This window comes from Diceros bicornis, chromosome 10 (genome assembly GCF_020826845.1).
Source record: "Diceros bicornis minor isolate mBicDic1 chromosome 10, mDicBic1.mat.cur, whole genome shotgun sequence".
Classification (NCBI taxonomy): domain Eukaryota; kingdom Metazoa; phylum Chordata; class Mammalia; order Perissodactyla; family Rhinocerotidae; genus Diceros; species Diceros bicornis.
In genome coordinates, this window is record NC_080749.1 from 77,807,927 (window position 1) to 77,823,741 (window position 15,815).

Below are 15,815 nucleotides of genomic sequence, written 5' to 3' on the forward strand. Positions count from 1 at the left end.
ATATATGTATAGATCCAGAAGGATGTTCATGAAAATTTGGTGAGTGAAAAAGCAGGTGTTAAAACTGTTATGTATAATGTTTCTGACATTTAAATCTGGAACCATTTCTCCTGTTTCTTCCTGGAGTGCCTGGTGTGGTTACATCCATGCAGGAAATACTCAACAAATGTTTCTTATATTAACTAGAGGCTGATAAAAGCTTTGGGACAGTAAGGATTGTGAGGACAAGGCTTGGTTGAAATAGGTACACTTTTCCTCCTCTCACTGTTTTGGACCACCTTTCTTTCAGATAAGAAGAAGAAACACAGTTTGGTGCATACCCATCTGTCTTTGCTGTTTTTCTTGTCAATACAATATGAATAAAAGATTTGACATTGTCTTCTAGAGTTCTCGTAACATGCTTTTTGAATGTATCTAAGATAGGTGCTTAGCTTGAAAGTGTTTTTACATTTTAAAATAGTATTTATGATTATGGCTGAATGAAATTGTTTACTGTGTTGGCAGAGAACATAAAAATAACACATTGAGAAATCAATTTTAAAACTTTAAAGTTAATGTTTTTTCCCCCTTCTTTATAGGGCTTATTCCACTAGAAGCAAGATGGCTGAACTCAATCCTCATGTAAATATCAAGGAAAAGGTAAGATAAATTTATATGTTGGCTTGCTGAAACTCCAAACTGGAGAATATAATATCTAGCTAGTAAAAACTCGATTACAATGGAAGAAAGAAGTGGTTTGGGGGGATACATAGTAAGTTTGCCGTCCTAGAAAACCATTTCACAGAAAGAATCATAAGTAGCCTTCACTGAATGTGTGTTAAGCATATTACATTCATTTTCCCATTTAATCTTGACCATAATCCCAAGAAGTTCATATTATTCTTATTCTCATTTTACAGATAAGAGAATTGAAACACAGAGAAGTTAAGTAATTTTGCCTAAATTCACATAGCTAGTAAGCAACAGAGACGGGATTTGAACCCAGGCAGTGCCATTCCACAGTTCATACTCTTTACCTCCATGCTGGGTTACATCTGAAAGCTAGGGTATTATGCTGTGTCTCCAGAAATGGCCTTGTACAGAAAGGGGGCCTCATATACACTTTTGGGTAGAGATACCCAAAACCTCACCTAATGGTCGACACTGAGTGTTTGTGACTGAAAATCCCCCTCCTCCTCCTTTGTTGGAGGCTGATTACATTTCAGAGCCCTTCCACATCTTGTCCTCCTCTGTGAAGTTTCCTCCACTTGGGGTCAGTCCCTCACTTGCCATGTGTGCTGCCTGCACTGTTAGCTCCTAGAGATCATAAACCATAGACCACATGAGACCGTGGAGATATTTGTCCAGCCCCTTCACCTGGTGCCCAGGGAACTGAGGCCCTAGAGGAGATCTGTCCGTGATTGTACAACAGAGTGGAAGAGCCTAGACTGGAGCTCTCTCCACCTTCCCCAGGGCCACCTCCTGCCTCCACTGGACAGTAAACGACTTGAGGGCAGCCATTTGTCTCTCATCTCTTTGCATCCCCACCGCACCTAAAGTACAGAGTGAAGAAACATTTGTGGAGTCCTTACTATTTTTCTTTCATTCAGCAAAGATATATTGGACTCCTACCTTGTGCCAAACACTGTTCTAGATGCTGGGAACATGGCACTGAATGTGTAGATGAGGTTCCTTTTCCCAGGAGACCCACTTTTTAGGGCAGGTAAACACAAGAACATAAATGAACACAGTCATTACAGATAGTGGTAACCACCATGAGGAAATGACAGCAGGGCAGCAGGGAGTGGTGGCTACTGTAGGTGGGGTTGGTCAGGGCAGCCCTCTTGGAGGAGGTGATAGTTGAGCTGAGATAAAGACAGTAGGAGAAAAACACCTTGCAAAGATCTGAGGGCAGAGCATTCCAGATAGAAAAGCAAAAGCAGATGCCTGAGGTAGACTAAGTTGAGTGTATTTGAAGAGCAAGTGGTCAGTGTGGCCAGAGCACAGCAGACACAGGGATGGTGATGGGAGATGAGATCAGGAGCCAGTGTTGGTGGAATATTGGCTCTTCACTTGTGTTCCTGGACCTCCAAGGGATCCATGGGTGGAATCCAGGGTTTCACGAACGTGGATGGGAAAAAATACATTTTCATTTTCACTAATATCTAAATGAAATGTAGCATTTCCTTCAATCATGAATGTAGGCAAAGGAAAAAACCACTCACAGTAGTAGCAGGAGTCCCTGTGACTTTTACAACTAGAGATGACAGATGTCTTCATATCATGTTACGTTTGTTACAGATCCTGACTATGGTTTGTTCATCACTACTTAAAATTACTGTGGTTATAGAACCTGCCACTATATTCTGTTATTTGATGCTGATAGAGAAGCACGTGTATTACTATAGCAGAAATTTGTTTTTTCAATAATATTTCAACTTTATTTCAATATAAGTGGTTTCCTTCGTAATCGTATGTATCTTATTTCATGAATTTTAAAATATTATTCTGAGAAGGACCCCGTGGGCTTCACCAGGCTGCCAAATGGGGTCTGGGCCCTGAAAGGTGTAGAAGCTGAGGTGGAGCCATGTAGGGCGTTGTTCAAAGGGTGTGAGTAAGCTGTTGAAAGGTTTGAAGCAGGAGCATGACTTGGTGTGATTTTGTTTTAAAGGCTCACCCTGCCTTTGTCAGCTACGGTGCTAGATATCTTATAAATCTTCATATTAAGTAACTTTCCTGTTTGATGAGGATATGGAGGCTTGAGGTCAAGTGACTTGGTCAAAGTCAGACTCTCAGGAAACGTGGAGAAGCAGGGACTCACACTTGGCTGTGTCTGGTTCTAAAGCCTGTGCTCTTGCTATTACATTACTGCTTCCCAGAGTTTTCCACCAAAATACCCCCAGGGCACAGAAGAACAAACTTGTCACCCCACATCTCTGGGGACATGGTCAAAACCAAATTCCACCAACATACAATTTCTTTGGAGTCTTATGTGTTATCTTAAAAATTGATGCAACTGTGTTATCCATTTTATTCTATAGTATGTTACATATATTATTTTAATACAAAACTGTTTTCACTTATAGACCATTGAGCAAACAATAGCAGAAGGGTGTGCTCCTTTTATATCATGGCTTCATATTCCCCCTGACTCACAGTCATGTACTCAGGTGAGAATGTGAGTTCCCCAGTTTAAGAAGCTGGGTCTGGGACCACAGTGCTGACCAGAGATTGGCCCCTTTCCAAATGTCTGTTGATGAATGGATTGAACAGCTCCTAAAGTTGAGCTGTGAGAAGGAAAAACACTTAAAGAATCAGTCATAGCAATTGATCCCTGCAAAGCACGGCTATTGGGCCAATGAGGTAGGCTCAGCAGTCAATGATAGAGTGTCTTATTCAAAACATAGGTGGCATTCAGCCAGTAAGGGGAAGGAAGCTGATCTGTCAGCACACAGACCACAGAGGCTCAATGTGAACGCTCCATGCATTGGCGCAGGCGCCACATTCATCCACTTGTCATGATCAGTGTCACATACGCATATGAAGATTAACAGTAGATGAGGTTTTTACCATCACACTTCAGTAACTTATCAAGATGTTGGCATTATTTTGAAAGAGGGTGATGGTTAAGTTGTAAATATTATCAATCCACGTGACAAAGAAAGTAGAGCTCCTCTAAATCAATTAGTAAATTCCATCTTCCTATGTCAAAAGGTTAATAGATTTCTCAACTCAATAAAATAAATCATAATAAACTGAAAATTCTTATCATTTGTAATTTTACACTGATTTATTTTAGTACATTTATTTCCTTTAGTTATTAGCTTTTATGGCCTTTTTGTGATTAGTTTGTTTCTCAGTCTGTCACACAGCAATGACATTTTAGTTCTGAAAATTAAGAATACTAACAACTGTTATATCTTAAATTACACATGATAAGCTTTTAGAGATCTGAGAACAGATCTGTGTCGTGTTCTTAGTCAATATCTAGTCAAGCACTGTGGGAAATTAAATACCTAATAAAAGTCTCGCGGTGAAATGAGCTCATCTGTTCTCTCTAGTGGGCCACTCTTGGATGAATTGAAAAGGGGTAGGTGCTTTGCGGAGGGAATCACTTCTGTCCTCGTGAAGCTTTTAGTCCAAAGGAGAAACTAATAACTTAAGGTCTCATATCTAAATAACTGAAATTTACAGTTGACTCTGTGACTGTTTTATTTTAAGACATCTTTATATTATTGGATTATAACTGCAAGGACTTAAATTGGAAATATTGTTGGAGTCAAATTTCAGTCTCGTTAGTGTGACATGCATCCTCTGTGAGATCTGATCCTCTCTACTTTGGCACCTTTATCTGTAGCCACTCTCTACACACCCCCTTCAACTTCAGCGCACCCCTCCTGACCTCGAATGTTTCTGCCTCCAGGCCTTTGCAAAGGCGGTTTCTTCTCTCTGGGACGTCCTCCTCAGGGCCCTGACCTCACTCACCTCCCTTTTAGGAGCCCTTTCAGATATCTCCTTCCTCCTCCTTCCTTGCCCCACCTGAATGATCTGCCCCTCCTCTTTTCTCCTTTGAGCTTCCTGGGGTTCCCTGCCTTCTTACAGCCATTATTCCTAGTACTGTGATTGTTAGCTATCTGTCTCCCCACGCGAGGCTGTGTGCTCCTGGAATGCAGGGACTGGGCCTTTCTCATCTTCATCTTCTTGGGTTTGACCCCTAGTTGACCCCCAGTTAGAGTTAGATGAATGAATGGATAATGAATGATGAACATGTCTGCTTGAATAGTTATGGTCTTTAGAGACAATATATTTCCCATTCACAATATTTTGCAAAATCTCAAGCCTTCTTGAAAACAGAAATGTAGGTTAATGGAAGTGACACCTCATTTTAGTACTCTCTTTACTATTAAATAAAGCAAGTTTTAAATTGCTTCTAAAAACAGAAACTCAGGTTACTCAGGTTGACTACCTGTGGTTCTCGCAGCATCTTTATGAGGTGGTTATCAAACACAGGTGGTCTCAGGTAGGTTTCACAATAGCAAATGAGGTCTTTGGGTGAGTAAACAGTCACATCCTGTTGTACCAAAAAAAAAAAAGGAAGAAAAATATCCCCATATCTCACTTTGTTAAGGAAAAATAACAGAACAAAATCTTTAGGCTAATCAGGGATCTTATATTTAGGGCATACTCGCTTTTTACAGCTTTTTTCTAAATGACATATTTTTTAAGAAATTCAACACTGGAAACTCATAGGTGAGGTAAGGATAGGGCTCAGTCGTGATTAATACGTTATTTCTCATGTGAAACACTAGGGTACCAAGCTAAATTGATTTATAAAATTTTAGATGTAACTCTCAACTGAATAAGAAAGGATTATTAGAACTGACAGACAAAATAAAATTTTTAGCAGGATATTTTCATGCATCATTATAAATCAGTTTAAGTGGAATACAATTGAGCAATACAATTTGATGATAGAAAGCAAAGGGGATCCTTGCTTTTAAAATGGGGTTACAAAATAATATTTGCTGAATGTCCAGTTACAGACTGATGACTACTTCCAGCGAGGAGTGATTCCTAAGGGAACCAAGTATGCTTGGGAAGTGATCTCCAGCGAGGTAAAGTCATGGAAAGAGTATGGAGTTCGGAGACAGAGCAGAGATTATTAGCTCCCCAATTACTAGTGGAGCAGCCTGGAGCAAGTCACTTAAGTTTTCTAGGCCTCAGTTTGCTAATTTGCAGATTGGACGTGATAATAAAATCTACCTAACAAAGTCATCAAATACAGTAATCAGTGGGGAGCTGCTTTATGAGCTCTTAATCATGTACATCATAAAGGTTCTGGGAGAGCTCATCTGTTTAATTTACAATTAAAAATGGAAAAGGAGTTCCAGTGAATGTTTTTGTTTGGAACTCAAAATATAAATTCACATAGAACTGAGATTAGAAAGAAAACAAAATAAAAAGCCCAAGTGAAAAAAAGCACATAAGTGGACTTGATTTTTTCAAACTTTTATAGCTCTTGCTGAGCCTCACAAAAAAATAAGTGAGACTAGAAAATATGATGGTATTGGAAATGAGGAATCGCTTAGTGTATAATGTCTTTGCTGAGCTGTGCCACTTACTGTGAATGGCTTTTAGAGCTGTGCAAGATACAGAGGTAAACTGGGTTGTAAACAGCAATCATCTAGAGTCGTTAAAATGAAGGAGGAGAGCTAGAAGGGAGGAGAAGAGCCTCTTGTCCACAGTGGAACAGAGAGGAATCACCTCAACATCTGTGCAGACGACAGAGATAGACTTTGTCCTAGAGTCTGTCCTCAACAGGTGGGCAGATGTCCCATTCTGTTATTAGTTTTCCCTGTAACTTTTTTTTTTTTTTTTTTGGTGAGGAAGATCAGCCCTGAGCTAACATCCATGCCAATCTTCTTTTTGCTGAGGAAGACCGGCCCTGAACTAACATCTATTGCCAATCCTCCTCCTTTCTTTCTCCCTTTTTCTCCCCAAAGCCCCAGTAGATAGTTGTATGTCATAGTTGCACATCCTTCTAGTTGCTGTATGTGGAACGCCGCCTCAGCATGGCGGGACAAGCCATGCGTCGGTGCGCGCCCGGGATCTGAACCCGGGCCGCCAGTAGCAGAGCGTGCACGCTTAACCGCTAAGCCACGGGCCAGCCCCTCCCTGTAACTGTCTTGATCTGTGTTTTACAAAGTACTAAAATATAGTTCAGGTGTGTATGTGGGGTGGAGTATTGTCTGAAAAACCCAAGCATTCGATTAAAGAAATGTTAGCAGGATCGGAGAAAGTACAGAAGAAACACATCATCCTGTGTCTTTAAAATATTAACTCTATTTAATAGAGAACTCATTTCATGGGATGTGGCACAAGTTTTAATGATATGCAGTTGTTTTTTTGTTTTTGTTTATTTTGAGAAGATTGGCCCTGAGCTAACATCTGTTGCCAATCTTTCCTCTTTGTCTTTTTTTCTCCCAAAGCCCCAGTATGTAGTTGTATATCCTAGTTTAGGTCCTTCTAGTTCTTCTGTATGGGACACCCCCTCAGCATGGCTTGATGAGCAGTGAGTAGGTCTGCGCCCGGGATCCAAACTGGCGAACCCTCCGCTGCCGAAGCGAAATGCACCAACTTAACTGCTACGCCACCAGGCCAACCCCCTGCAGTTGTGTTTAAAGACCAAACTATGCAAGCTTTGGGGCAAATCTTAATTTTATAATTTTGTGAGAGTGTTTAAGTCAGTTTAGCCCAATCCTTGGATTCAAACAGCAAAAACACAAACCCCACACAGCTTTCAAGTTTCGCCATGGGCAGGTTCTTGTCATCTTTTTCTCATAGGAAAGGGTCATTAAATTTCCCTTTCAAAGAGAAGAGAAACACTGACAATAGTTACTGCCTAATGCTTAGGTGCAGAACTGCTGTTATAGTTGCTTGGCAACCAGAGAGATTTGACAAGGAGTTGAAAGGAACTGAATGAATAAATGGAAATGTCAGCATCAGTTTCAGGGGATAAGAAGAAATTTACCATCGCAGGATTAGCATCACATTGCTTTCTCCAAGCTACATGGGCGGAATGCATGGTGTTTCTGTTCTGTTCCTACTGCCGCCTCCCCTTCCAGCCTTTCAGCATGGCCCCTTCTGCACTGTGGCTGAGAGGTATATAGAAGTCAGAAGTTTAGTGCTAAAAAATACAAGGGCACGTCAAAAATTAAAACCTTTGGCGGCAGGAAGAAAGTCACCTCTGTTGGCAATCCCTTGGAATTTATGGGTGCTCTACCAATAGTGTAGTTAATTCTCACAGTGATCCTTCATATTAAATTATCCAACTTTTACAGATAAAAACAATGACAAGGCTGCACTGGTTTTTTCTCTTATGACCTTGAACACTAAAAATCTGTCCAGATAGATTAGATAGATGGGTGGGTGGGTGGGTAGATAGGTAGGTAGGTAGGTAGATAGATAGATAGATAGATAGATTAAGCACTTAAGTATACTGCTTGTATTATTATTATTATTAAAATCACTTTTTCTCTCATTTAACTCATTTCCCTACAACTTGATTACAAGCTCCTTAAGAGCACAAATGGACTTTTAATTTATTTTTGTATTCAGTAGCTCCTATAATAGTAATATCGTAGACTTTATGCCCCCAAAATATTTGTTAATTAATCAATATTTAGCTAAATAATTGAGCCAAGATTCTACAATGGTGATTCTCGGCTATTAGGAAGAAGGGAGAAGGAAGTGGAACATGAGTGGGGCGAGCGTTAGAATGTCAGTGGGGAAAAGACAGGAGTAATTAGAAAAAGCATATTTGTGTTCATTTGAGTCCTCCAAGAAGGGATTAGATGAGCACGATTTCGTGGGGATAGGAGGCGGGGGAAGGGGAGAGAGTACTTGTGAAAGAGAAAGGAGAGGAAGCGTGAGCAGGCAGGGAGAGTCTGCAGACTTCCCTGCAGACTCTGCTTTCCCTCTGCTTTCCAAGAAAAGAAAAGAGAGGGAGAACTGTGTAGGAAGAGTCTCAAGGTGCAGCACAGTTCTAACAGTTTCCGCAGGCTGACGAGGAGTCCTGTGGCCAAAGCTGCCACTGGGGTCTCCCGCATCCCTCAGAAATGAGCTTTCACTAGGACCCCGCCACCTCCGTCGTTGACTGAGAGCATCCTGAGGGGAGTGTGGCTCAGGTGCCAGTGTGCTCATGGACCCACAGGGGTGGCAGCTGGGCTGTTAGTCACTCTGCTTCCCGCAGAGGGAGATTTCCCGGGCCACTACAATGTTCGAGAGTATAAGAAAATTTTATATTTAAAAAGGAGATTGAAATACCTATTTTAGAATTCAATCATATAAAAGCATGAGATTTATATGTTTATTGGAAAGAATTAATAAAAAGTTTGAGAACCACTATTCTAAAGTAGTAAATTAAAATGCAAACTCTAGGATTTCCCTTCCGTTGGCAGGTGAGCTATACTGCCACTAGTATAGGGAATCGTCTTAACTAGAGCAAATGATGATTTGGTAGTCTTATTTTCTATTAAAAGTATCTATTTATGTCCACGTTTAGGGAAACAAAGGGATACGTTAATTCTACTGAAAAACTGTGTGTTCTTCGGCACATTGTGTAACCTCTCTGGGCTTCAATTTCCTTATCTGCCAAATAGGGAATTCATGTGGAGGATCTCCAAAACCCTTTCGAGCTCTAACGTTGGGTGACTCTGTGGTCTTTCCTACCTCATAAGCACTGTACAAGACCCAAAAAGGGATTGTGCCACAGATCAGAGAACCTGGGGGCAGCCTCAGTCCTGATAGAAATTGGCTGCCTCCGTTTGAATGTGTGCATTACCGCTCTGTACTCAGCTTCTTGTAAAATAAAGGAATTTGATTAAACCGTCTCTAGGGTCCGTCATGGTTTGCTGGTGCGGCATTTCTGTTGCCGCCTTGTCTTTGGGTCCTTCAGCACTGCAATTCTCAATCCTTGAAGATAATTGTCAATAAAAGTGTATTGAAATGATGATTGGGGGATCAATTACATGTTAATATTTTTGTTTCTTCCTTTAAAATTATGGTAAAAGATTTTTCATGAGACCTGCTCTCTTTAAGCAGTACAGTATTGTTAACTCTAGACATGATGTTGTACAGCAGGTCGTAGAACTTACTCACTCACCTTGCACAACGGAGACTCGATACCCGTTGAATAGCAGCTCCCCGTTTTATTTTCCCCCAGCCCCTGGCAGCCACCATTCTACTCTCTGCTTCTATGAGTCTGGCTATTTTAGGTACCTCATCTAAGTGGAGTCATGCAGTATTCATCCTGTGACTGGCTTATTTCATTTAGCATAATGTCCTCAAGATTCATCCATGTTGTTGCATATGACAAGATTTTCTTCTTTTTTTAAGGCTGAAGAATATTCCATTGTATGTATGTACCACATCTTCTTTATCCACACATCCGTCAATGGATATTTGTTAATTTTTTTTATTGGCTCAAACTGTAATTTTAGTTATTCAACTAAGGCTGAGTGCACAAACTAGTTGTAACTCTTTTTACTGCCATTAAAGTAAAAGCAAACAAACTCATAAAATCATTGGGAAAACAAGATGATATCAGTAGGACGATAATTTTTATGAACATTTAAACCAGCATGCTTTTTTAAATTGGTCAAACTGTTAGAATAAAACATAGTATGGAGGGGGACAAATACACTTCCCCAGAGAAAGCATATTCCTGGTGTCCACGGTGTTTAGACCATCTCCTTCCTTCACGCCACAGCGAAGAAATACCCAAAGTTGATATAATGTAGCGATTAATGAACTCCTTTATTCTAGTATTGACTAAGGGGTAAATAACTCCTTTATTCTGGTATTGGTTAAAGGGTAATAGTGACGTATACCTTTGTGGTACTCTTTATCTGAACAGTTCTGTGACTTAGCAGGAAAAAAACCCACAGGGAGAGTAGATGTCAATAATCAGCTTTTTTCTCCCAAGTGGAGACCTTAAATTCCGAAGAAAATGAGGAAAGATTTTTACTGAATATTCGAAGTTGGAAGCAGAAGATAAAAGTATCTTACTTTTCTGTTCTGATTAAAATACCAAAAACAAAATGCCTTGTAAAAATAACATTGCCTTTTTTGTCTTCACTAATAAATCCAATTATGGATTCCATCAGAGAAAGTAACCAGATAGAGTATTTACCTAAGTCCTTGTACTGTGTGGCTGTATGTAACAGGCTGGCTGAAAACAGACTTCCGATGCACTCAGGATGGAGCCTGCCCTAAATTATGTGCAAGTCTAACTGGCAGTTCTGGGAAAATATGAGGAAGAATCCAGCACAGTTACAGAAAACACGCAGGTATACACTGAACACATGTAGCTAAATAGTGAAATGAACTGTGTGTGAAGCCCATTGCTCGTCTCAACGTAAATTAGATGGGCAGCCTCTACCAATAGCAATCATTTGAGATTTCTGTATATACCTACTTCTCACCTCCAAGTGTCAGAGTCAAGGTGAGAATTCTGCTATGAAAAATTTACCTTGCTCTAAATTAAAAGATTTAAGATACTTTGGTTATCTGATTTTAATTTTACTGTTTCTTTAGATAGGAGAAAAGTCCATTTGAGTATCTCTTGCTTTACAACAAATCATCAGGCTTATTTCCAGGAATATCAATTTTCATTTAGTATTATAACAACTGTTAAATTAATTTGCCTTTTTTTTTCTCAAATGTTCAGTGACTTGACAAAATATAGACTCAGAACTGATGGAAAGAAATCTTGGTGGTGGTTGTTTTTAACCCTTGGAGGCAGATTGTATTCTCCAGTGATAACAGCAACGTCTCCCCATTACAAGGTGGGGTCTGTGCCCCTCCTCTTTAAACTGGGTAGGCTTTTGGAACTGGTTGACCAGGATAGGAGGAAGGAGGTGACACTATGTGACTTTCGAAGCCAGGTGTTTCAGCTTCTTCCTGCCTAGTTGGGACACTTGTGCTATAGCTCTGGGCTGCCGTGTAAGCAGTCTGATGGTTCTAAGGCCATGCCGTGAGGAAGCCCAGATGAGCTCATAAGGAGAGACCAGTGGAGAAGGCCTGAGATTCCATGAAGGGAGAGAGATGCCCAGCCAGACCCCAGCCGCACCAGCATCCCTCTCCCCCGCTCTACCCGCTCCTTCATCCATCTGTATGAGACCCCAAGGCAGACCCACTCAGCCGAACTCCTCCTGAATTCCTGACCCACAGAAGTGTTGAAAAATAGCAGATTGATTGTTGTTTTAAGCCACAAAGTTTTGGGGTTGCTTGTTAGGCAGCAGTAAATAACTGGAATACCCTCTCAAAAAGTAAAACTGTTCTAAACTAGAACTGATATTTTTGAAATTATGCATAAATAATGGAAATATGTGGATGAGGAGACAGTGCAGTCAAGTAACTTAGTTGATAGGGGTGCAGTTATACCTAAAACGAGGTCTGTCCTGTGCCACCTTCATTTCTTTTCCTTCCGCACTGTCCCTTCCCTGTCTGTGACTTCCCTAATATCTCTCACTCATAGTTCTCAATTCTGGATAGACATTAGAATCATTAGGAAAACTTAAAAAAACATCAGTGTCCAGGCCCACATTTAACTGTTCAAGGTGGCACCCAGGTGTAGGTATATTGTTCAAACTCACCAGGTGATTCCAGTTTGCAGCCAGTGCTGAGGACCACTGGTTGATGCTGACAATACCCAAATCTGTTACCTGACTCAATTCTTCCTTGGAGCTGCAGATTCACAGATTCAACTGCTTTCTAGCTGTCCAGACATGAATGCCTCACAGGCCCTTCCAGCCCAGTGCTCCATCTCCACTGCTTCCTCTACCCAGGAAATGACACCACTACCCACATAAGCACTCAAACCAGAAACCTGGGAAGCATCCAGATTCCTTCATCTTCCTCATCCCTTGCATCTAGTTAAACACAAATCAGTCAGTCACCTCCTCTCAAGTAATTTATGAGTTCTTCTCTACACTGCCCCATCTTGGTCTATTTTCTCTCCCCTGGATACTGCTTTAGAATCCTAACTAGCTTCCATTTCATCTCCTGCAAGTCATCCACATAGAAACCACAGTGACCTTCCTAAATACACAAATGTCACACACCTCCTCTGAGTAAAAGCCTTCAACAGCTTGTCCTTAGAATAAGGCTCAAAATGATGAATGGCATGCAGGGCCCTGCCCACTTTTGCTCCATGCCTGTTTGATCCAGCTTCATCTGAAATCCCCTTCCTTGTAACATGTAACGCTCCAGCAATCCTGGAGCTTCATTGCTATGAACGTGCTTCTAGTCCCTCAGTCCTGTCCCTTAACAGATGTTGTATGCTGTTCCTGGAATACGCCACCTCTTCTCTCCTTCCCCTCTCCTGTCTTATCTCATTCAGTCCCGAGAGGGGGCTTCCCTGACTTAGATTAGGATAGGTCACCCTGTTACAGGCGCCCAACGCATCTTTACTTCCCCTTGTATAACACTCATTAAACATCTGCCTTCCTGGACTATAAACTCGAAAGTGGGTCGGGGAATGTATTTGTCACTGTCTGTAGTCCAGCTTCTAGCATAGTCTGTACATTGTGACTGACTGACTGACTGAACAAACAAATGAGTATGGATCAAGAGATCAATATCAACTTTGAGGGAGTCCTTGTGGTAACGCTCTGGCCTCTGTACTTGGCTCTGGCCTATCCAAAATGCAAATCAACCATTTAGATAAGATAGAGAAGATGTCAAATAAATTTTTAAATGATACACAATTGGAAGGAATGGCTAATGCATTTCCTATTTTTGGTGGCAAAAAGCAAGGTTCTAAAAGATAACAGCTGGCTGGAATGATGGGTCAGAACCTACAGATGGAAATGTAACAATGATGAATGCAAAGTCCTACCCTTACATTCTAGTCACTGTACAAGTATAGGATGGGGACACTTGTCCCAGAAACAATCCAGGGTGTGTTAGTAGCATAGTAAGCTCTGCCTGAGCCAGTAATTGATGTGGCTCCTAAAAGTGCTAATGCCACCTTAGATTCCCTTAATGGATAAATGGGGCCCAACCAAGACAGGTACAGGTCCCACAGTCCCTTGCTCTGATCCCACCACCTCTGGAACAATGTGCTTTATTTATAGGACCACATTTCAACAGGACACACTCAGAGGAACTTGACCAGAGTGGTAAAAGCTTGGGAGGCATAGCTCATGAAAAACTGCTGAAGAGCAGATGTTTACTCCATAAAAGATGGAATTCTGGGGAACACTTTAGTTCCTTGAAAAAAGTGAAGGGCTGGTCTTTAGAAAAAGGATTGTACTTACACACCAGAAGGCAGAACTAGGATCAAGCACTGGCAATATCTAATATCCCCTCCTTAGCCACGTCCTTCTTGTCATTGACCTCTGTCTTCCTCTCGCTCTAACATCTGCTCTGTGTTCCTAACAGGCTGTCTCATCCCTTAGCCCCTCCCTGGTCTCCCAGCCCATCATCCTCCTTCATAGACCACAGAGGACTTGATCTGCCACCTGAATGATTCTCAGCCCCCATATCTCTGAGCCCTAGGATCTACAACTGTGTTCCTTACCGTTTGTAACCTTGGATCCTTCCTTGTCTCTGCTTCTGCTTCTCCTCGTGGAGAATTGCTAGGGGAAGCCATGCACCTTGGCTCCATGACAAATCTGTGCTATCTGGCATTAGTGGGTGGGCCTTCAGTCCTGCTCAGCATTCCCCCATGCATCGAGGCCGTTTCCTGTCCCATTCCCATGAAGCAGCTCTAAACCTTTCTCCCACTTCTTAGCCCTAAAGCAAACTCGAAAACTCTCACTCATAGGAAGTAATTTTCTTAAATTTTCCTCTTCACAATCTCAAATTTTTATTGTCTCTTCACTCTTTCTTTCTCTCCTCTCCTCCTTTCTCAGAATTCTGATAGAGAGAGAAGAATCTGCCGCCCTTTCCAAAGCTTGCTTTTCCACGTGGATTTTGATTCCATTTTCTTTCATTTCTTCTGGGACTTTGTTTCTTAATTTATCTCCTCTCTTTCCTCTCTTCAAAGTCTTCCTCACTGCCAGCTCCCTCCTTCCGTCAGTGACCATGCTCAGGCACTTTGAAGATTCATTGTGAGGTGATGTTTTAAGATGGATTGGAGAAAGGAGAAGCCAAGCCAGAGACGCCAACTGGCAAGCTTTGTCCAGAGTCCAGGTGAAAGGCACAGGGAACCTGTCCAGGGTGGTGAATGAAAGAATAGAGAACAGGTGAGATTCAGAGAGGATTTGGTCGTCAGAATGACTCTTGAGTTACTTGTTTTTCATGACTTTGCCTTATTTTTCTGCTGTTTTGTCGGCTCCTTGGCTGCAAAGATTGTGTCAGGTTCATCTCACTTTCCCTCACAAAATCTGGTTTGAATGAATGAACAGTTAGAATTTCCTTAAAATGTGTGGGAGGGGGCAGGGGGAGCTGCCCTCTGGAAGGTGTATTTTTAAAAAAGAAGAAAGTTGGTGGGAAAGGGAAAGACATTTCCATATTAGGAGGAAGAAAGGAGTAGACCTTGTTCCTCAAAGTGTGCTCCATTGTATTAGTTTCCCATTGCTGTAATAGATCGCTACAAATTTAGTGGCTTAAAACAACACAAATGTATTATCTTACAGTTCTGGAGATCAGAAGTCCAAAGGGGTCTCATTGGACTAAAATCAAGGTTGTCAGCAGGTCTGCATTCTTTCTGGAGGCTCTAGGGGAGAATTTGTTTTCTTGCCTTTTCCAGCTTCTAGAAGCTGCCTGCATTCCTTGGCTCATGGCCCCCTTTCATCTTCAAACCTAGCAATGGCGGGTCAAGTCTTCTCACATTGTATCACTCTAACAACTGCCTCTCTTCTCCTCCTTCCCCATATGCGGACCCTTGTGATTATATTGGGCCCACCGAGATAGTCCAGGATAATCTCCCCCCTCTCAACGTCAGATGATTAACAACCTTAATTCTGTCTGCAGCCTTAATTTGCCATGTAACCTAACATATTCACAGGTTCCGGGGGATTAGGCCTGAGATCTCTTTGAGGGCCGTTATTCTGCTACCACGTCCTTGGACAAGCAGCATCTTGATCACTGGGAGCTTGTTAGAAATGCAGAATCTCGGGCTCTCCCCCACCGTCTGAATCAGAATCTGCATTCTAATCAGATCCCCAGGTGAACGGAATGTACTTCAAAGTTTAAGAAGCTACAACTAGACTATCTGTAAGATCCTCTCTACCTTGAACTTCCCACGATTCTATGAAAACAGCAGGGTTTTTTTCAACTTCAAATCTTCATTATTCCTTCTAATCCTGATTTCCCACCAAAAAAAA

At 41.5% G+C, this 15,815-nt stretch overlaps 1 protein-coding gene across 7 annotated transcripts in view; it reads left to right on the forward strand.

The window, feature by feature from the left end:
* SPATS2L (spermatogenesis associated serine rich 2 like) overlaps window positions 1-15,815 on the forward strand; it is a 166,999-nt gene that overhangs the window by 75,733 nt on the left and 75,451 nt on the right. For all 7 annotated transcript variants that reach the window (XM_058549526.1, XM_058549530.1, XM_058549531.1 and 4 more), the window contains one exon: window positions 579-639. In XM_058549526.1, coding sequence (XP_058405509.1) covers window positions 579-639 — 61 coding nt within the window. The remainder of the gene's footprint in view (window positions 1-578; window positions 640-15,815) is intronic.